General features: G+C 31.6%; 1 protein-coding gene across 5 annotated transcripts in view; it reads right to left on the reverse strand.

Annotated features, from left to right (window-relative positions):
* LOC129963467 (netrin receptor UNC5C-like) overlaps positions 1 to 17,169 on the reverse strand; it is a 105,447-nt gene extending 88,278 nt beyond the window's left edge. For all 5 annotated transcript variants that reach the window (XM_056077903.1, XM_056077895.1, XM_056077887.1 and 2 more), the window contains exon 1: positions 16,874 to 17,169. In XM_056077903.1, coding sequence (XP_055933878.1) covers positions 16,874 to 16,961 — 88 coding nt within the window. In that variant the 5' untranslated portion in view covers positions 16,962 to 17,169. The remainder of the gene's footprint in view (positions 1 to 16,873) is intronic.
* Positions 17,170 to 24,777: the final 7,608 nt, after the last annotated feature.

Genomic DNA, 24,777 nt, shown 5'->3' on the forward strand with positions numbered 1-24,777 from the left:
AAGAAATCCTTTTTTAATTTTAATTGTAAAAACTCTTCTGAATAAGAAATTTACCTGAATAAGAAAATCACCTGTGCGAGAACTAATGTATCTGTTCAAAGAGAAGGTGGATTAAAAAAAAAAGACTAAAGTAAAAAAAAAGAAGGAAGAGGAGAAGGAAAGGAGGAAAAAACTGAGAAGGAATTTTATTGGGAACTTTTGTGGCAGGTAGAGGGTCATTTCATGAGAAGAGCACACACGGATGAAAGGTCTTTCCATCGAAAACTCGTGAGAAAGGTAAATACCCGTGGCGTGACATGAATAGCGATGGTTTTTCTAACAAAATGAAATTCAGGGGAGATAATCTTTAAGTTAAACTACGCAAAATATTCTCAGCTTTTCAAATTTTTTTTTCAGATTGGACACCCTTGAATTGTCTGAAATCTTTTAAGAAATTAATGAAAAAAACTATTTCAATACATGGAAAACGTATAACTCGTAACTGATGTTTAATGGGTTAACCATCGAATAAATTTCCTGCACTGAAGGATTAGCTTCTACATCGATGAAAATGAAGTCTGCTAGGAATAAGTCATCGAATGAATAAAAATGAGTTGAATGAACAGAGGTAAATTGTTTATAAAAATAATATTCGTACAATAAAGAGTAAAAAAATGTAACCATTTTACGAAGGAAAAAAAAAAAAAAACTTTTGACGCTCATTTCGTTTTTCATGTTTTCCTTGTTTCATTATAAAAATTAAACATCGTTCGTAATAGTTTCATTTAACCCTTTATTCACCGATTTTTCCCCCATAGGGGGGGGGTCCTCGAAATGAGGATGAGAAGCTTCCGGAATGGTGGTTGGTTCTCGCCACACAGGAGGGTGCACGAAAAGGTGGGGATCTGGCTCCTTCCATCGATGACGGAATGTACTTCCTTAGGGTTCTACCGTGGCCGTTGATGGCTTTTAGGACTCAACCACAGTTCCTGCCAGCGATGCTGTTATCCATGTACTTTCGGGCAAGTCGGAGAGTCAGTGATATGACTTACCAAATTAATTTACCATCAATTTTTCAAATTTATTTTTAAACCATTAGTTAAGTTTTGATGCTGAAGAAAAAGGAAAGGAAAAATTTTTTTTAATTAAAATATTTTAATTAATTAAATTAATAATTTTAAAAATTTTAATGTTATTTTTTAGCTTATATCTTCATCTTTCTATTGGAAATACATTCTTCGTGTTCTATCAAATATTGTTAGAAAAAATAGTAATATTGTGGAGATATCAGCCGGATTTAAACGGTACTTCAAAGTACCATCGGTAAATAATGGGTTAAAAAAATCACTGCGTAATAAATAAACTGCTTTTAAAAGTTTGGATTTCGAATGTCACAGATATGCAATTGAGAATCAATTCAAAAATACAAATTTTGAAGTAACGCTATTTTCGTAAATATTACAGAAGGGGGGGGGGGGATTTCAACGCAATATATATTCGAAATTAATTATTGCTATTCAAATTATCTGGATTGCCATTATTTGAATTTCATTCGGCATAGCACGCTTATATTGAGAAAAGTGAAGACTTCTGAGCGATAGTAAAGCTAAATCCATAAATGTTCTTGTTGTTACATATGCACTCGTCATAGACAAGCCCGCTGACAGTAGTTTCTGAGGATGAAGGCTCATGAGCACCCGAAGGCAGAAGTCTGACTTCTAGCTCATATGAAGATGACACTCACACAATCGTCAGCACAACCCCTTTTTACAGAAGGGGGGGGCTCTTTCTCACACCTCACAGATAGAACACAGGGGGGAGAACAACCATGCCCGAACCGAGACTCGAACCCAGGAAACCCAGAACATGGGGAAGACTAAATCCATAAATAGTAATTGCTTCTGGAAATTCTACATCTAAAGCAGCCTCATGATTTATTGAAGCAACGGTGAGATCTAAAATGTACTCCATATCAAATCTAAACAAAGCAGTTCGTTATTTGGTGAAAAAAAAAAATAGAAAAGGAAAAACTCCAATTTTCTTGCTATTGCAGATGTACATAATTTGCATTCAAAACCAGCAGCCATCAAACAGAAATAAATCTACGAGTCACCAATCCTTCATAGCAAATACATCCTGAAACAGGAAAGCAAAAAAGAGAAATGTTTTATCTCCCATCAACACTGACATTTCTCAAACAGTTGCAGGCATTAAAGCTCCATAAAGTCGAGTGAATGAGCAAACAAAAGCAATACCAGAAGGTTTGTTTGACGAAAGAGGCCAACGAGATAGCTTGTTAACAGCTTTATCAGGATGCGTGCGATTGAAGCTCCGGCACTCGTAAACAAAGATAATGCGCGACACGAGAAAACCAAACAACATTAAAAGAACATTTGAGACGGCTGGCTCGTTTTCTTTGCTCACATCTCGATTTCGATTATGTACCTGGGAATGACTTTTCAAGTGAATATTTTTGTCTCAAACTTCGAAATGGATGACTTTTTTTTTCCCAGTTCCGTGGCATGGAATTCTGCTTAATGTTAGGAAATCTTGATGAGTTCACAGAAAGATGAGAAAAAAAATTGCATCACTTTTTCTCGCATGAATCATGTTGCAATTTATAAAAAGAATTGAAAAATTAAACTAGCGGGAATGGTCGCCTGTCACTTTCTCACATACTGTCTAATGCCAGAGAACGCCTTACATGGCAATGGCGAACAATAGTTACAAAATAATATTCCTTTGGCGTGAATTTCGCATTCCTACCGAATTTAATGCGTCGTCCTTAACAAGTTATTTGGCGATTAATCCCTGGCATGCTTTAATAATATCCAAAAATCAAAATTGTGATTTAGACTCGTGTGACCAGACCGATTTGAACGATTAACTAATATTTAGGAAAATATTTCTTTATCTGAACAGAAAGAATGATTGTAAACCATATAGCAGCTGCTTCCAAATATGCTAACATATTATTTGAGAAAAAAAAACATTTCATAAACTTAAAAACAGCTGCACTACATCACGCAGCATTAGCCTTCCCAATTATAGCATTTCCATAGACCACTTTATAAAAGCTAGGTAACATGAAAAACTCAAATTTCAACTCGGATGATTATTTCGCCTGCCTAGTAACAAATAAAGTACACTTCCGATATCTGTGGTAAATGCGGTTTTAGGGAAAGAACAATGACTTCAATGTCCGGTACTTTCATCCAATAATCACCTGCTCCGCCCTGATCCTCTCGGAACAGGTGATCCGAACGATCACGTAACCATCTGCCCGGTCTTCTCCGGAAACGTCTACCCCCGATGGCTGAATGGAAGGGAGCCATAATGGCCGAAACCGAAGCACGCGAATCACTCATTTTGACGAATAGAGCACTCATTCTGACTTTGCATAAAGGCAGACGGATGATCGGTTCCCAGATGGGATTCGCATGGCAAGAGCCTCTTAATTGAGTGATAGGAGTCAAGGTGGAGCGTTCGTAATCCGGCAAAGGAAGAGGGCTTTGGCAATCCAACTAACAGAATAATTTAAGCAAACCTCACAGCAGAGTTTATATCACGACGAACGCATTAAAATCGAGATAGCAGGAATAAATTTTCAATACGAAGAAACTTTCAAATTTCTATGCAAATCAATGACACCTCTGATTGACAATACAAAGGAAGTTATAGCATAAATCCTTTCGCCAAATTGCTATCCAAAATACACACAAACTGATATATATTAAGAAATATCTGACATATTTGATCATCATTTGGCTTACAACAATGATAATCAATAATATGCATAGTAAAATAGTGCATTTAAAATTCTTTCTATTAACCCATAGATTTTTTTTTCTACAGTACTCTCCCGAGTATCCGGTTTCCGTACTATCGAGCCTAGTTTTCTTTTATCGTAATTAAATGAGAAAAGCAAGGTGTCTATTAAGTTATCTATTAAGGACTTTTTCAAAACCTGAAAACTTTAAGCTTTGACCCTTATCTTAGAGTTTACCTTTTCATATCTGTGTAATCATTTATCTGTGAAAAATAAAATCAGTTTGGGCCAATTTCCTTAAGAATTAGGCCTACGATTTGCGTTAATGTTTTGTTTATGTTTAATGCACTTAAGTTTGGGCATTACAGAATTTATATTAAAATATGAACAGTTTATTTCCTTTAACTTACTTTTTCTCTAATAAATTCTTGAAGCGTGCAGTGCAGTATATAAACATATATAAACTACCAGTATAGGGCCTTCTGTTTTAACTCGACACGTTACCAGCAACTGCTTCTAGGATTCACGTGGCCGAGACTGCGTTCATACTGAGATAAATGGAGGGCTTCGTACTCAATAAGAAGTGAGAAAATATTCATTATAACAGTGAGTATTCATATAAAAAATGTCTTCTCGTATTGATGGGCAAAGAAATGAATTCATAGAACACTGGCCTATCCGGCCTGCCCATCCGCCACATTAGGCCGGATACTTGAAAGTGTACTTACTATATTCTGACAAGTGGAGAAATACATATTAAATCCTCTGCGAATGATTTGGAAATCTATAATTTTTTACAAACTGTTAGTCTGAGGTGTTATTGAAAGTAGAATGATTTGCAAATGATCTTTAAAGCGGGCCTAAAGCGAAAAAGAAAGGAAGAAAGAAATTCTAAGTCATTCACCTCGAAACAATAAGCAAGGTATTAGGAGAGTTTCAGGCAAAAAGGTGATATAAAAAAAAGAAATAGAAAATTTATGTAGGAGTGTTGTATTGTTAAATCAAAAAAGAAAATACTTTCAGCCTAGTGCATTCATGAACATTTATTTATCAAGATACAAATCTCGAGACGCAGAAGTTTAAAATTTTCTACATAGAAAATAAAACTTAAATGCATGTAAGAAATTAACTTGGGGGGGGGGGGGTTAACTCAAAGTTGGCGAGAGCACGATTAAACAAAGGGAATAATAAATTCAAATCAAACAAAATTATTTCTATTATTAGGTATCTAACATTTGTTTGGCGCAGTATAGTCAAATTTGGCTCTTGTGCCATTAACCATAATATCCAGTCCACTCTGTTATTAGGGTTGTTAATAGACCTGATTTTTTAAATCTAATTTTACGAATTGATTATTTCTCATCATTTCGTTCTGTTTTGTCTATGGATTAAGGCTTATCTAAAGTGACTCCTGCTTTAAGAATTCCTATTAGAGAAGTTCTTAGCATACAGGAGATACATTTTTAAAATTTCTAAATAATATTTTTAAGATTTTACTTTACAATGGAAACTTTATATTGGCTACGAATCATATGGAAAAAAAATACTATATGCTTTAATCGGTGTTATAAAATAACAAATTTCTTTTATTTTTCATCGAAAAATCGGAATCTGGTCTATTTTCCAAAATTACGCTTAAAGTCTTAAATTTGATATAAAATCAAATGAACCAAATGCTATCTCAGAAAATAAACAATAATCTATTGTGAAAGGGAAAGATTAAAAACAAAATGATAAATAGTTTATATTATCAGTTTAAAAAATCTTCTTATAAAGTTAAACCTGCTTTAATTTTAAAAAAAAATCTATATATAATATAAAATGCAGAATTGAGGGCAACTTTTTGTATGGAACATTTTGATCAAATATGAAATATTTATGAATAAATCTAATAATAACCGACCATTTTTGAGGCAAAAGAAAAGCTAATAAAATTTTCACGAAAAAATTAGGTTTTCTCGAGAAGTCTTTTCTTAAAATTAATTCCCTGGGAAACCGGAGCAGTCCCTTAGCTGGCTAGCTTAAGAAACAATGTTTCTTTCTTCTTAGTAATATATTTTATTTCGTCAATACACGGCCTACCCCGCAGGGAAAGTGAATGGAAATGTTCCATCCGCAGATTATTTTGGGAATATTCTGCTGACGTTATCCAGGTATACAACAATATATTTTATCATTGCCCTGACTCACGCTCTTTCGGCATCATAATTTTGGAAGTAATTAAGAAAGAGTTTTCCTTTCATAGGAACGCCCTGAAATATTCCTCCGTCGGTATAAACATATAGAGTTGGGACTCGTGAACAAGGTGTGAAAAGAACATTAACTCTATTTACTTTCTCTTATATGAAAAATAAGAGAAGATACTGTAGGCGTCGAAAACTTCAAACTCGAGAGTTTGACAAATCCTCAAGTTTCAGATCTTCCCAAGTTAGAAAAATGCATTTGTAGCATCATGTCTATGAATAAGATATTTGAAAAACTATTTGAACAATTGGTATACGGTAAATTGGGTATAACTATATTTACGTCAAATTTATAGATATCTATCAAATTTTGAGCAAAATCCATTCTGTGGAAGTCTGTCTGTCCGGCAGTTCGAATATAAGTTATCACGATAACTACAAACCGAAGGGAACTAGATGAATAACACATGCTTTAACATTTGTAATGTAGATACGTATCCAATTTTGTGTCAAAACCAACAAAGGATTGGTCGTCTGTCGATCTATATTTTAAGAAACTTATAAACGCGAATGTTCAAAAGCGCAATGATTCAAATATATCAAATTCATCAGGAGAATATTTTACGCCTACAATTGCATCTCCGTGTCAAATTCCGTGAGATCCAGTCTTTCGTCTCGCAAAAATATATTCCTTCCTAACTATAGATCAGTGGGTGCGACAAGAATAATTTCTGACGCAAACTCTACAAAGCTGTAATCATGGATATACAGAATTAAATAAAGAATTAATTGAAATATATACAGTCCCTGAATCATTTTAGTATTGACAGGGGATACAAAACAGGGGATTAACTAGGAAAACAGGGATAATATCAGGGGAAATCATTTATTTTTTAAAAAAATTATTACTGCTTATTGTATTATTAGCGTAACGAATATCCATCGATTATTGTTTTAAAAGATAGTCAAATATAAAGAAGAAAAATTACAATAATTACAGTATACCTAGGAAATTGTCCATGTTATAACAAATAAACAGTGTTGAAGAAGTACTTTAAATAAAGGAGGACAGGTTTACTATATAATTTATACAGAGATCAATTTGATACTGTACTGTAGATGATATTTTGATACCATTTGATTACTGTACATTTACGAAATAGTCCAAATGATTACAAACAAACGAAGCGTTAAAGAAATACTTTCCGCAAAAGTAGGGAGGTGTACTGAACAGTTAATACGGCGATAAATATTCTTCGCGAAAAGGTCATAAAGCACACAAAGAAGGTGAAAATGCGTTAAGAAGGTAAATTCTTTACAAGGGATAATTTTTTTCATTCACTCTAAAACTGTCAATTAGCCCTCTTTTCTCCTATGGGATGCTGAATTAAAGATGTTAGTGGGAAATAGTGACGTTCGCATTTTTGAGTCACGCAGCAAACGCCAAGAAACCCGTCTGCCCCTTTTCACCCCTTAATTTCCCATTAATAACAATTTAAGCGCTTGTAATTCCCTTAATCTCAATTGAAGGGCACGATTAATTCTCTACGGATGGATTAATCAAGGAGAAATTGCCCAAAACCTGAAGATTGATGAGCGGGATGCTGGGTCGCGAATCCAAGCGAAAGCGAATCAAGATAATTGAATCGACTTTTAAAGCGGGCCCTTCGCTCGGGAAAGGGTCAATTGAAAACAAATTGACCCGCGAAGAATGCCGAATCTTTTATCAAAACCGAACGGAATAAACAGCACGCCCACCATCTCGAATTTTTGAAACGCAATTCATCAACGAAAGAGAAAGAATGCTTGCATTGTATTCTTTTGGAAAATACTGCAAGAAAAAGACTTTCTGGGAAATAAATGTTGCATATGTATGCATGCCAGGATTGAAAAATTTAGCCAGATTAAATTGCTTGTGAACTCGGGAAATGATATACAGTGCCTCCTGAAATTATCGGTCAACGGTTTGTGAATTGTGTGCGATTTACTTCCTCTCATTTTTTTTTTTTTTTACAAGATGATTTATTAAGCATATTTACATAGGAAATACAGCCGAGTGTGCAAACACTTAACTTTGTATGAAAGTTCGATTCGCAACTAAAAAAGAAGAAAAGAACAATTTTAAAATTTATGAAGGGAGAGATTACCATTGCCTTCGAAAATATATATTCTCATGACATATTCTCAAAACATATTTGAATAACACTAGTGAAAGCTAAATGAAGTTCAATCCAGTAAATATACGTGAAGGATTAAATTAAAGAATTATTGTAGAAAAACCCTTATAGTAGGAATATTTTAAAAAGTTATAGATGCGACATGATTTCGGAATGAAACAAAAGTAGGGATATTTGAGGATCTGTCTAATTCATAAGCATTCGAAATCAGAAAAATAATCAAAAAGTATCATAATGATCATGTGATACAAAAAATATGCAACATTCTAATGTTCTACTCGTTTATTAAAACGCTTTATTTATAAAATAACTTAAATATAAAATAAATATATATGAAATAACATTATATATGCATATTTACACATATAAATTCCATTGTAAATTTATTTTCGAATTATTTGCGTCTGACTTTCTATGCACATATACGATATTGTTAGATTTTATTTGTTCTTTCATTGTAATTTCTTACAATTCTCTTTTTTAAATTTATTATTTAATAAACAATATTATAACATGTATAAACTTTATTATTAATTTTTTTTTAATAAAGTATCAGTATATTGGCATCAAACTGCGCCTGAATAGATAAAACTCTAAACATGAATTAGATCATGTAGGTGGAACCCTAAAGCTGAATTAGTTCAAAATCTTAATCGCCAGCAGGATCATTACATCTTAAAGGCTAATAAGGAGAGGACATGGTTTGGAAAATTTTGTATGGAATCAGATTTAGTATAATGGTAGTGTACCTTTAGTGTTCATTCAATAAAATAATAAAACGCAACAGCCAACTAATTTTGAGAAAATGGTCCTCAAACTTTCAGCAAAGCTTAAATACTAATGGTTTTATAACAACTGCCGGACCGTTCAGGTGGCACACTCAATAGGATATTCGCTAAGCATCCCCGAGGCTAGGATTCGATCCTAAACAAGTTTTTTTTTTTCTCAATTTTCTTTCAAAGTTATTTTAATTAAATTAATAATTTAAAAGTAATTTCAATTAATATATTATTTAATTTTATGTAAAAACTGATGTTCATTCACCGAATATTTGAATGATAATTAAAATCACGATTTTATTATTTATTTTTAAAATTTATTATCTTAATTAAAAGTTATATATTTTTATTTTTAATCAGAAAAATAATTATAAACATAACTTTAACACAAATTAAATATTAGTTATAATTATTCACTTAAAAAGTTTATTCAATAATTTCAAAAATGTATTCTTCATTTATAAATTTCTTCATCCTTCAATATTGTTTCATTAAAAATTGAACCTGAGAATTCCGATTAAATTCCATTACTTTTAGCAAACAATTATTGATTTTAAATAAATGCATCTTTTAATCTCAACTTAGATATTTCATTGCATGATGGCACTAACGTGATTTCATCTTCATCTTCCGATGCATCTGTATGCACAAAAATTTTCAATTCAGAAAATTTTAACTATTTATTTTTTTCTCAATTCTTTAAAGAACGATATGAGATTAATTGCAGTAAAATCCGAGAAGAATTGGCACATTTTCTCAGAGTTTTTAAAACGACAGAAATCGTAGAAAATAATTTATACAATTCCCGTGAAAATTCTTTCTAGGGAAAAATTTCAAAGTATTACATAATCTTTAAAACATTTATCACATTGGTTGATTTTCGTTCCTTCGTAAATGTTTTTGAGTGCCTTACAGAGTTGCATTTTGGTAAAAGTCCTTCGTTTGTGTTCTTGATTTTTAGTGTTATTAAAATTTTGAACCATCTGTCAATACGTAACTTAACATTTACTTTCGACCATTTACTTGTGAATTAAATTAATTATCATCTTTTCCCTTTAATTTCTAAGATATAAACGGTTTCGCAGAGTCAGAACAAATAATTTCTCAAAATAAATATCTAAAAAAAAATTTGATGATATTTAAATGATTATATTTATTTTAAATTATTCATCATCGTTAAAATTCCATTCATAATTATTTTACCTTTTAACAATTAAATTCTAATAATAATTCAAGAACCATGAGAATGAGCATTTATTTTTTGCTATAAAATTAGTAACACATTAATACAAACGATTTGAAATTTTTTAATTCAATTTGAAATAATTTAAAAAGAAAATTTTAGAAAAATAAGAGTTGTCTAGGGCCGAACCCTGCACTTGCAAATGCGGAACAAAGGCCTTACGAATGCGCAACCTGGATTCTTGGGCAAGCGGATTAATTCCTAGTATAAAAGCTATGTTTAAAATTTGGGAGACATTTTTCTAGGACTCTGGGGACTAGCTTTTCACACAGCTTATTTACTTTTTAGTCTGTCAAATATTAATACAGAAGACTTTACTTATTAATTAATCTATTGCAATTTCACTATGCTATTTGGTAAGGCTGAGAAATATGAATTGAATTGAATGTCAAAACAAATTATAACACGTCAACTTAAAAATTGTATATACCATAAAATAAAAGCGGAGGTGAACATCTTACAGCGGAATGAATGTTCAAAGAAATCTTAATACTTTTTTAAATCTTAACATTGACAAAAGCATGCAATTGAAGGTGTTGGATGGGTGAATTTAAATTCCATACATTAACGATTTCAATAGTTACAAATTATGTAGCAATTAAAACTTTTATTAAAAATAAAGGAAACATTGTATTGAAATGAAGTTTATTTTTAAAAAGTAATTTTTTGAGTGTTCAGATAGTGCAAAAGCCATTTTTGTGAAATAATAGTTTGGGTAGATGATATGGACATGAATATCCATAGCAATTTCCCATCGGGTATTGGTTAACTCCATTTTCGTGCTCAGTTAAGCTTTGTTTGATGCCTTTCCCCCCCCCCCCCGATTTCTTTGCACCTCTTTTTCTTCTGAGTGAAAAGAGGTTTTGATTATCCAAATCATTTTCAATAATACTTTGCAACTACATTAATTAACGAAGCATTGATCTAAATGCAGCTGTAAAATGAGTTGTTTACATTAATGCAGCTGTTATAAAATCTCATTCCGAACTCAATTTACCAACATGTCTTCATTTGTGTCAATCTATGTCAAACCCCTTGTAAATTTTGAATTCCGAATCTTTTGGTAATAGTCCATCAGAGATTCTGATATGAAGTAAACGTTGGATTCATCGAATTGAAACGATTTTCAGTGTGGTTTGGTAATTTGGATAAAAGGCAAGAGGTACACCCTCCTAATTCAGCTATGATTGGAAATTGAGAGGTCCTTACCAACTTAATCCTCAAAAAGGCGACGGACTTCGTTTAAAGAGTTTGTCTAAAGATCATTGTATATCATATGTAGTTATAAATTTTCTTTTTATATATAAATTGCGCAAATACAATAAAATTATTTTTAAATTAATTAGAGAACCAAATGAATTAATTAATTTTTCTCATTCACCCCCCCCCCCCAAAAAAAAAGGAAGTTGGTACAATTTTGTTATTTCCAGTTTTCAATTGAACTACGTGGCAATTTCAACATCGGGTGATATTTCAAATAAACTAAATCAATAAAGATACGGCAGTATTCAAATTTTAAATTACTCCAGGGTTTCATCAAAAAATGCCTCCTAAAATCAAATATTTTAGGGCCTCTTAAAAACGCAATGTACGCCCTGGAATCATTTCAAAATACCCTATAATAAACATTACAAGTGTGTTAGCTACTTTAAAAATCTTAACATGGTGAGTTACATAAGTACCTGAATGCATTTTTGGAGAAAGTTAATAGCGAGGTTACTGAATTAAAAAAAAAATCCATCCATTTGGACGGTTGCAGGCAACATTTCTCTTGCTCCATCATGAATCCCATGAAACATTTAGAGATCATAAGGCGAATCCATAATAATTCCTTGATGACAAGATGATAAAAGATCGGACCTAACTTCCCTCGAAATGGTTGTCAGCACTTCTAAATTTAGTTCCGGGATGCACTAACAGAAGCTTACTTCCCCTCCGAAGGTGCAGTATAAATAAAGCGTCAATATCCGTAAAATAACTCACCACTAAGAAACACAATAACTCGATGTCTGGAGAAGAAGTTTTGAAGAGCTGTCTACTTAGCAATGACGTCATTCGCTTGTTACGATCTCTTGGCTCGCGAAATTACTTTGCGATGGTTTGGCATCAGTCTCGAAACGGTGGTGATTGGATAATTTATTCATCGTTTATGGAACGTTAAGATACGGTCGTTAGGATTGAAACACACGGGGATTGTGTATCGGTAATGGCTGTTGTAACAAATTGTGAGATGGCTGTTTGTAACAAACATTGGCACTCATAAAGAAGAAAGACGTTTTTGTTTATAAAATTATGAATAAGGATATATTTTATAGCAAATTAAGAAAATAACATAAAAGTTTTGAAAAAACAACATTAAGGATCTGATTTATGTTCAATAAGATTTCATGCATTCAAAACTGCATTTTCGTTCGAATATTCTATTCAATATTTTATATTGAAACAGTAAAGTGACACATGGCTCATTCACAGAAAGTTTTATAAATGGCTTGATATGAATTAACAGAAAATTTTATCAAGGTTTAAAAAGTTTTTATTAATGGTTTGGAAACGAAAGTTGAAAGTTTAATAATATTCGTATAAAAATGATCGAATCTTATATTAATAAAGTTTAAATGAAGAAATTTCAGAAATTTATAATAGTTGAAATTTGTGGTATAGCAAGCCTAAGTGGCGGTAAGGACAAGATATGATCCTTCCATACATAATCAGTGTAAATGGCGTCCACAACACAGTATTATGCCCCTCCCCTCCCCCTCCTCAGCATATTTAGCTTAGCAATTAATTTAAAACACACTCATGTTTTGTCTTCATGGTGCCTAAAGCTTGAGTCCACGCCTCTCATTTGAGTATATTGGAATTGCCCTGTAAAAAAATTCTGATGCCTTTTAACTATCTTATTTATTATTTCTAAATTGTTTTTCTTTCTATTTGCAAAGAAAATGGTTCTCTTTTTTTATTTAATACTACACTTTAAAGAATTACAAAAACTGTAAAAATATTGCGAAGTATCATCTCCAATTTATTAAGTTCTGATTTGCATTTTAATATTGAAATAAGACAACGTAGAAAATACAAACTCACGAAATTATATTACATAAAACTATTGTGATAGAAAATTAAAAGTAAGGCGAATTAAGGCGAAATGTATGAAATAATTTAAGGCGAAATGTATGAAAATGGCTTTTACAATGAATAAAACCTAATGAACCGCAGATAATCTCAATAAAACCTGATGAAATTTTTCCTTTATGCAGTAACATAAGAAGAAAAAAAAACATAACATAATTTGCAGTGAGAAGAAAAACAAAAATATTTTTAAAAAACCATGCAGTTGAATGTTTTAAAAACTGCTGTTTTCGCGGAAACGAAATAAAAAGAACAGGCATAAATCAAAACGGCGGGAAAAGAATAAGAAAAAGTCATTCGAATAAGTGCGCCACTTTTTACTGGAAGCATGTTTGAAATATACAATCCATTTGTTCCATTTAAAGCCAAACTTTTAGTGACAAGCCATAAATAAAATAGGAAACATAAAATATATTCGATTATATGTTCGAAAAAATATTATCCATCGCACTTTATATAAAAGTCAGTACAATTTACAACAAAAATAAAATAAAATAAAGAGCTAAAAGCTCTATTTTATAATTTTTTTTTGAAAATTAAAATTTTATCTATTTATTAGGGACAAATTATATCAGTGTTTGGCAAGTTTTCCTCGAGCAAATTCTCACGAATACGCTCATTTTTTTATTAATACGTATTGGATATTTATTACAGAGTTGACAAAAACGCAGTTTGCCACAACTGCAATGTTTTTAAACGATAGTATGATTTAAAATCAAATTTATCGAAAATCCAGTACAGTTTAAAAGTTTCCGGAAAAATAAGAATAACATCAGATTTTCAACAGATGACAAAGAATATTTACATTACACTATATATATACAATTTTATCAGAATAATAATAAGGATTCTTAAAGATTTGAAAAACTGGGAAATTTAGGCAAAGTAGATAATGTAGTATTTCGTAATTTTCGCAGATATTATCTCTCAGCAATTACGCAAAAAACCCAGCTCACTATAAATTTATATTATTATTTTAATTGCAGATAGTTCTATACCCTGCATCCCCCACAAAGGCAACTTCACAATTTATGTCACCCCAAAGGCAATAGTCAAGCAATTTATGAAAAAAATAACGAAAAATAAGAGAATTTTATTAAAATTTATGGTACTGTGACACTCAAACTGAGATCTTCACTTCTTTATAACGAAGAAACAAAACTTTCAACTCATGGTCAAAATAACTTAAAATCTGTTTCAACAATCTCTGTTCATACGAATGTAAAACACACTTATGCATTATAATGTACTATTACATAGCTGCAGATAAGTTTTAATATCCATCAAAAAGTTAGTAAATTTGAAGAAATAATAATAATAATAAAAAAACATAACCTTCTTAAATAATCAATTACATAAACATCATCACAGCATTTGTTGCATAAATAAATTTCTCTTCAGGAAATTTACAATACTGGCTCCAGTTATCTTATATTTAAAACTATATTTCGAACCTTACAATAAAAAATGTTCAGTCCAATTTATAAACCATATTTAAATTTCTGCTTTAAAATATAAAACTGCACTTTGCTTTTTTTTAATATAATTCTTTCTCTCTCTCCTCGCGGCATTTCCCAGGATATGACGAAAGCAAACAGAACTAAAATTTCAACGTGCTACAGAAGACATTCAGGCACGAGATTTAATTTATCTGATAAAATCATGCAAATGAAAAGTGGATTCATTTATTCCCTATTAAGAGACATTCATCAGAAAATAAAATTTAAAGCATGCATTTCAGCAATTCCACGACTCGATTGAATAAAAGATTACTAATTTTAACAACTTTTAATATTAGAAAGCATTTTTTAGAAACACTATGTCAAAACTTTTAATTTGATAATATCTTTGAGAAAATATTTGCACATTCCGAAATAAATCGGAATCTGACAGAACCAGTTTTAGACAAATAATTAAGAATTTCAACAAACAGTAAAAAATCTATTTCTTACTATTCTAAGAGTACTTATTAATGGATGTAATACTTAGAAAAAATTTGTTATTAGTTTAAAAGATAACATTTTAGGCCATTTCACGTGTCATATATGGCAAATATACAATTTCCAATCCTTCATCATCTGTTTTAAAATGTTTTTACAAGTAATTCGCAAAATTTAAATGAAAAATTTTATTATAAAAGTAAAAAAAAAAACGTTACACATTTTTACAAATCGATTTTTAATTTTCTACCAGCGTTAGAGATCCGGAAAGGTTACATCTCATATGAGGGACAAAAGCTACAGATTGATACATTGTGACTAAATAAGTGTTTCACCAATAAGCTAATATAACGTTGATATATAACGTTTGGAAAATTACGGCGTTTTTTCATATGAAATTTACAAAATAAGATTCAAAGATATGGATTTTGTACAAAAAAAACACAACCATTTTTACAAATCAATTGTTAGCTTTATATCAGGATTAAAGATTTATAACGATTACATTTAAAGACATACTCCAGAGATATCAGTTACAAATTGATACACAGCGACTAAACGAGTGTTGTGTCAACATTTTTCAGCTATACAGCGTTTGAGATGTTTCGATATTGCGAAATTATTGTTATTATTATTATTTCTTTGAGCTTAATCTCTTTATCAAAAAGCGATATAACTGTGATCACAGTTTACAAAATCTTATTAAAAAGTGATTTTTATTTTGAAAGTCATGTGCCATCCTAGATTAATTTGCTCTTCAAAAATTAAATCAATATTCTGCGGTATATATATATATGTACCCTTTTCAAAAAAAGATATAATAACGTCAATGTGATGGGAGTAGTTTACATATAAATTAACAGCGGAGAATTTGTGCATTCAGCGGCTAAAGACAGAGCAACTATGTAGTTCTTATGTTAATGAACTGATTTATTTATTTTCATATTTCAAACACAGTTTCGAATTTAAAATGTTCACTATCGGTTTAACATTAAATTTTAAGTTCTAGATATTTTTATTTATTATGATTCCAAGATGTTATCATAATAAATAAATATATTAATTATGCATTTATACATATTATTTACGCAGACATACTGTAATAACTAAGTAAACACACATAATTCTGTAATAATTAAGTAAACATAATGGAAAAGATAGTGATCTGATCAATTGCATTTGTTGAAATGTTTATTTCGTGTTAAAACATTATGATTAATAGTTTATTTTTCACAAATTTATTTGGCTATTTTCCAAATGATATTTTTCAAATCGAATTGCTTGCAACTCCCCTTTCCCGGCCCTAGGCAGTTGCTCAATCTGTCTAATTTGAAATCCACTACTGTAGAAAGATAAATAAATCTATCTACTTTAAAAAAATTACATTGATTAAATATCAAAATTAGCATGAAGGTACAAAACTGATCGATCAAGTATTAAAAGAGCACTTAAAAAATAACATGCTGTTTCAATCAAATTATAACAAGATACTAAATTTGATTGATGGAGTATAATATCTCTAATCCAAAATGGAACATACATATTCATTCCAAGATAGATAAGGATGATAGTAGTTGCATGAATATGTATGATTCAAAATTTTGACAAGTTTTTCACAGAGACTTGATCGATCGCATGCTACTAAAAACAGTCCAAATTTTAATAAAAACTCACCATCCTGCCTCGCTGATCTTCCTGGACCTGCTTCCACAAACGTTATTCCAACCAATATGGTCCAAATCAAAACAAAGCTTCTTTCCATCTTCCGAATACTACTCACACCAAATTAAAAAACAACAGAAAACTAGTCCTTTTGCTTTCATGCACGACCTCTCACCCCCGCGAGCATTGCTGCACACAATCCGACCAACATGCGTTGTTTTTATTTACTAAACTAAGGCAGAACCACCAATATTTGAGTTCCATCCGACATCTGATAGTTAACTGTGTGTAGCTCCCTCTCCGGTTGTCGAAGGAATGTGCCGCTGTGATTTCTGCTTCCCCCCGGTTGGTGCCGCAGGCCACAAGCGCAGTGCCGGTGTGGCGCCACCTGGAGGAAGACGAAGGAAGAGCACATGTGCGTTTGTTTTTCAGGTAGAAACGGGGGGTGAGTGAAAACGGGGGTGTAATCGAATTTCCTGCCTCGCGTTTCGTTTGCTGCGGAATGGAATGGATTGGAACAGGAAGAAAAGGATATTTATAGATGGATATGTGCAGTAAGGTACTTAGTCGCGGGGAAGTGATTTAATGCCGTTAATTTGTTGAAAGGGATGATGAGAAAAATCTTGGGGGGATGTTTAAAATTTTAAAGACAATTTTTCAAACTCATAAATAAAATTGCAAATCCGGGTTCATTCTGTTGTTCTCATTCTGAAATAATCTTAGTATTGCTTTTGAATTTCGAATTTTTTTTTTTAATTTAGTTTATTCATAATGCATCGCCAGTTCAATGCATCGTTATAATAATGTATAAATTTTTTTCAAATAACGAAAACTTTTAAACTTTAATAATGTTTTTTAAAATATTTATCTTCCACAAAAAAAAAAAAAAAAATGTTAATTTTTTTAAAAATTAAAACCTTTTTTATACTGTAACTTATATAATATAAACCATATTATAACTTATTACGGAACCAAATTAAAAATCATTTTCAATAATTATGAATTAACAAAATTCACTCATTATTTTTTAGATAAATATCTTTTATTGCTGTAATAGTAAAAGAACTATTGTACAATATATGTGTGTGTGTGTGTGTGTGTGTGTGTGTGTGTGTGTGTGTGTGTGTGTGTGTGTGTGTGTGTGTGTGTGTGTGTGTTTAATATGTAAATATGTATATATATATATATGTATTGCTAGATTAATGCAAACTCTGTGTTAGAATAATATGTAATAGAATAATGTCGAATTATAAAAAAGGCACAGCATGACCGTCTTTAAACAAAAAAGTCAAAAATTAATTTCATAATAATAAAAATGGATTTCTTATTATTATCTATATAAAAAAGTCCATATTTTTTTAGCAAGAAAATTTATAAGTTAATTTTCGAAGTTTCTGCTAAGTTTAAATAAATTTTTTATAAGCATGTTTTTAAAAAAGAGGAAAGTTGAATTTCTATTTATAAAACTGGTGTTCAGGGATTCGTGAAAAGATAATGTTTGTCGTGAAAAATTCAGTAAAGTTTAGGAGATCGATTCGAGTCATTTGGGACTCAATCGTTCTTTGTCGTGACTAGAAGAACTTTGTTGATAAGTTCTTTGCACGCAACCTTGAAGAAATGGAATCTTTCACCACCTCCCGCCACTGATGGATTTCGCCGTCTTCGTTTCCCTTTCGGCGGTATCGTTTAAATGCCCAAAACAGGAGAAAAGCAAATTATCGTTGCTAGTAAAAGACATAGAAACAAACTATCGAAACCAAAATAAAATTCACTACTTCGGACTTAATTTAGTTCAGTTGCATTTACATCCCATTTTTAAAGCAACACTAGGGCTATTTTGGGACTGATCTCTTAATTCTGAACCGCAGTCAGATGACAAAGACGACAACTGGGCTGGCAGCTCCTCTCCAGATTTCTACACCACACTAGCGGGGGGACATTTGGCCCCGACGGGTTAACGTACACCTGACCTGCTTACACGAGGGTTCTTCAGTGAAATCGGGTCGCGCACCTGAAACCCTCCGATTCCGAAGCCGAGATCTTATCACCAGGCTACCGCGGCCTGGTGATAAGATATATATATACTCCAAATCAATAATATATGGAGCCATTTATTTTAAATAATTTTAAAAAAATTGTTTGTTTAATAATTGATTCATTTCCTTATATGTCAAGTAAATAATTTTAAAAATTTGTTAAATAATAAACACGGATCGGTTTTTGAAAAATTCATCCAATTTTTATGAAATTTTTGTAGATAAGAGATATATTTAATAAAGCAGAGCAGAGCTTCTTGCATTTCACTTCCAAATGGAGTTTGAAAACAAAAATAATAAACTTAGATTCCACTGAATTTGACCGTCTTCTGTTCTCTTACTTCGTCAATTTCTCTAAGCAGATAGTGAGAACGAAACCGTTTGGATTTAATTATCTCAATAAAACTGATTACATTTTTTATTGAATTTATATATTTATATGTTATTTTTATATTGAATACATTTTCATTTAAGTTCAAGAAAGCCCGATATAAGTGAAAGAATTTAAATGTAGAAAATTAACTTGTGGGAATTCTCAGCATATTCAGTACATTTTTCTTATTCTTTCTTAAGCAATTTCGCTTTAATGAACTCCAATTTGGAATATAATATAATTAAAGGCAAATTGAAAATCGAAAAGATAGGTTTAACCATCTGTAATATAATTTAAAAATGAATTAATTAATAAGAATTGGAATTAAAATTAAAAAGCAGATTTCAATGAATAAGATATTGAAAAAAATTCATCTCTAATAATTTTGTTTTTTTACAAGTATTAAATCAAACTTAATTTTGTTCACCTCTTAATACTATCATGGATAATTTAATGCCTATTTCCACATATTTTTAAAAATTCCATTCATTTATTTCATAATGTATTTTCATTCATAGTTGGCTCTAAACCACCCTCCAATGAGAGTAATCTGCATGAATTGCAAAATTTTGTGAAGTCCCTGAAACAATGAAAATCGTGGGAACTTGGATCCGTAAGTAATAGGAGTCAGAAGAACAAGAGGGAGAACGTACAGTATACCAGAAATGAGAGAAAGGTAATTAGGGGGCCATCTTTCAGTGGGGAGAGTTCAAGGAATGGGAAGGAAGCTCTTCACGAAATTTGAGGTGAGGCCCTTACCCAAGGGGGAAAAAAATAAGAAAAGAAAAACGAGCGTCTTCGGAAGATGATGATTGTTTCTGCAAATTCACGGCAGACGTCTGTCTACCCACCTGGCCTACTCAGATCCCCCCTTTTGAGGGGTTTTAAGATGGGGGGGGGGTCGGAATCAACCTGACCCAGGGAATGGCAGGTACAGCAGAATCTCTTCTCCTGAGGCACACGAGCAAACTTTGTCAGTCACTCTGCAGAATAAACGCACGCCTGATTTAATGGGGCGGAAGCTTTTGTGGGGCCCACTCTCAGGGCAGTAAAATAAAGAGTCCCCCGTTCAGGGGAAATGCATTAGCACGACCGACTCCGTCGGAAAAGTCGTTGAGAACATGGTTTTCATTCCTTGACAAACTGAAGTTTTGACACGATTTGAACCATTAATAATTCTTCACTAAACTCGTTTCTCGTTTAAAACACGATAATGAAACAAAATTTCAATTTTCAGCAGGTTTTTTTTTAATGGGATTGTTTAAATTAAAAAATACAGGGCTCCATGTGCCAGTTAAGGTTACATAAATTTTGTAATCAGTAAGCAATAAATCAGGGATTCCAGAAGAAAGATAGTATTTCTATAGTTTTATGAAATAGAGTTAAGCTCAGTTATACAGTTACGAATCACATCCAAAGTGCACATTTTGATATAAGACTTCTCCGTAAATTCATTGCTGCTTTGTTCCAAAATCGATTATTGTTTGATATTAAATAACCTGTAAAGTCAATTCATTTTTGTAAAGCATACAACTGACATTCAGATACAATTTGAAATGATGAATCGCGCATTTACAGAATGGTGATCAGTTCTTAATTGAATCGCTATTCAATTAAGAGACTCAGTAATGATGCTTATATAAACAAGAAATTTGTCTTATTGTGAGGAACAAAATCGAACATGTTTAGCTCATGTGATTTAGAAGCTCACAGATCAATGAGCAGAAAAATTCGAGCAGTAATTACATCTCCAAAATTTGATAAGAATTAAATATCCTATGCATTAAAATATGTAATGAGACTACAGCCATTGTTAAGTATTCGTATTGTTTGTGTAATTTTGGGGTAAACAAAAATCCAGTAAATAGGACATTTTTAAGCTACATACTTTTTTTTAATTGACTTTCTTTCACAAATTTAGCAATATTTCTTCTCTCTCCCTGTAATTTAAAATTCACAAACCATTTACAATTCCTTCACTAATTAATCTATCCTATACGACAAGATACTCGCATTTTCTTCGAACATGCCATTATTTTCGAAAATGATTTCTATTCTGATTTCCGAGGAGAACTTCATTACAATTTTTCACTTAAACATATTAAAAAAGTTATATTGCAATATTCTTTTTAATTTTCCTTTGTTAACTTTATTCTTCCATTGTTTTTTGGGAATTTCGAATAGCAAATATCCCGTTGGTGTGGAGAGGAAGTGCGGAGACGGTGATGTTGGCTCAGGAATTCCGATTATGAGGTCCATTCCAAAATTACCCTCGTGTTGCTTCAAAATGGGACCCATAAACATAATTAAACTAAAGCAAATTTTAGGTAGCGTGAAAATAAACTTCTTCTTCAGACAAAATTAAGGAATATTTTTACAGTTTAAATGGTTTCATTACAATAACGCGTCGTTTCAAGAAATGGCAAAACAACTTTGAGACTTAACCATTCAAGACACTAAGCCTGTATGCCCGTCCTGAAATTTTCACATCCTGAAAGGTTTGATCCAGGATGGCAGATTTAATGTGCACGAATTTGTGATCCTCTGAGGACAAGAACTGGCTCAAAAGGGGCCGCCAGAATCAAAATACATCCTAAACAACTATAAAACGACTTTATTGCTTTTTCGGAGGCCGCGGTTCGACCCTCAAATCTCGATTATCTCTCAGGTGGGAGACAACATTTTTTTACTTTCCTCAAAACATACCTTCCCAAAGCATTTCTTTCTGATTTTCGTCATTATCTCCTTTTAAAAATCGTTATGTCCGCTTTCCAAAGCAAAGTGGCTGGAATAAAACTTTCCTTTTCGGGCTTTTGTTTCAAACAACAAATTAAATTGTGCGCCCATCAATTCGAGAGTGTGCGTTATTAAGTTCCATTCCATTCGTAATTTTAGAGGAGGAAAATAACGCAGTCGAGGGGTGGTGTTTACGGTGTAAATACAGAGGGAATAGGGATTCGGACGTTGGAGTCCGCCAGTGTGTAAAATGCAGGAAATTATTGTGTTTGTAGGAGAAACACTGGAGGGGTTGTAATCTTTCTTATCGGTCCCCAGGCGCCGGATTGGCGGACTGTCTCGCCAACTCCTCTTCTTTTCTCTGATTCCTATCTCCCCGCAGCTTTTGGCAAGAAAATTGTTTTCTACGGAAGGAGAGAGTTATTCGCCTGTGACTTATCTTGGCTGCATTTGCATTGTTTATCTGCCCACTCCTGTCGCCAAAAGACTCTGCATTGACAGGACACAATAAGGAAACTGTAAGGAATCAGTGATAAGAATGGTGAATGATTTTTTTTTTTGTTGTTGTTGTTTGAAATCCTTATCTTAAAATTATAAAAGATTCCGTTAGACAATAAAAGGGCAAAATACATTCAAATGTATAAGAAGCCAAACTTTATTTATTTTTTTCATTTATTATATCAACCTAATTTTTGCAAGTCAAGGAAAAGAATAAATACTTCTTGACTTGCAAAATTATCAAAGAGGAATTTTCATTCATATGTTTCTCACAAATATCACTATCAGAAGCCATGTTAAAACTGGCACGTTTACATCGCAATACAAGTGCAAAAGAGACAAAAAAATTGTCCTTCTTTCATTTTACTATGAGATTGCGCGCGCGTGCGCGCACACACACACACACATACATACACACACACACACACACACATATATATATATATATACAGTTTTTTCCCCTGACAATATAATTGACTGAAATCACGGGTTTAAATCCAAATTGACCAATATCCCCTATATATATATATATATATATATATATATATATATATATATATATATATATATATATATATTTTAGATTTTTAAATTTTTATAAATAAGGTGCCAAAATTATATGCTTTTTGATTCAAAACAGTGAAAAAAATTCTTATCTTTCACAAAGTTAAGGAAGATAAAAAATTGCAAATTCACTTTCAATAAACACACTACACATATCTCTGAATTTTAGAATAGAGTCTCCATTTTATCATTCCCCTCAATGGCAGACATCCTCCCAATTTTTTAAGAGACAAAGTCCTGCAATACAAATATGTGTTTCATTTCAATTTGACAAAGGCAAAATAAATCTGGTCGTAGCATAAATGTACGAAATGTATAATGATGAATGCGCCGTAGCAAGTGAAAAATAATATCAAACATAAAGACGAAAGAAATTGAAAAAAATTTAAGTTTACATCCAATGGATTTCTTCAACTACATCAGAGACCATCCGAACTCAACCACTGGATATTAAACATTCTTCATCTTTCTTTATTCACAATGTAGAAATATAAGCATGCCCATATGCCGTAATTAATCTGAGTTGAAATCCTTTTCTACAATTTCAATATTAGTCAAATTTCTTTCAATCCTTTCCTTTATCAAAAGTGGGTTCTGAAACCAGACAGAAAATGTTCTTTAAGTGAATTTCCCATGTTTTTTTGTCTTGCATTCGGGTTCAAGAAAAATCTGTTGACACACTGACATTCAAACGAATATTTAAATTAACTAAGATTCTTGGGTTTCTCTGATATGATAAGAGAATGATTTAGTTGTTTTTCATTCGGTTTAATTCTTCACAACAAATGAAATTTATTCTTTACTGTCATTCTTTTATCGCTTCGCAAATAAATATGACTTCATAGAATTGAATATACAGGAAACTATAAAAAAACCTCACATGAACAGAGCATTTTCACAAGTTAGTAATATTTCCGAATTATATTTTTTTAATTCTGTAATAATCTAATTACAGAAAACTTGTTTTACTTGATTTTCTAGCCCTTAGAAGTTAATTTATATATTGAATCAATTTTAATAGTCCGACAATTATTAAATTCTTTGATGGATTTGATATGGATTTCGTTTATACAATAAAGAAAAGAATTTAATTTATTTTTCACAAGTTTTTTTTTAATAATATAGCTTTGCACATTCGATCTTGGTTTAATTTTTAAATTTTTAATCCCTGTAAAAAAAAAAAAATCCTATCTCCGTGCGTAATGAAAAAGCGTAAAAGTAACTGACTTTCGATATTGGCATTCTAAGCAACTTATATATTTTTATTTTAAGAAGTATGTTAATTTTTTAAGCCATGTCGAAATTTATTACAACTGTATAAGCAATATTTTTTTCCTTGCTCAATTAAGGAGCTCAAATGATTCTTTTTATAAATTAATTGCAACAACAACAAAAAAAAAATCACTTTTTTTTTTCTCCTTTCAAAAGTTGTTTCTATAAAACTTTTGTGGAAGCTATCCTTTTACAAACTATGCAAGCAATCCCAATTATTATCATTTTGTGACAAAATATTTAAAAAATAACCTTGGATTAATCATAAAATATTAAAAACAGTACTGTTCATACAATTTTTCTTGTTGTGCAACTGCAATTTTCATGCCTTACAGACAATTTACGAAGGTTTTGTCTCCCTTTTCTTTCTTTGTAAATATACTTCAATGCAATACCAGTGCGTTCATTTCAAAAAAAGGAAAGAAACAGAAGTAAAA

Source organism: Argiope bruennichi, chromosome 1 (genome assembly GCF_947563725.1).
Source record: "Argiope bruennichi chromosome 1, qqArgBrue1.1, whole genome shotgun sequence".
Lineage (NCBI taxonomy): Eukaryota > Metazoa > Arthropoda > Arachnida > Araneae > Araneidae > Argiope > Argiope bruennichi.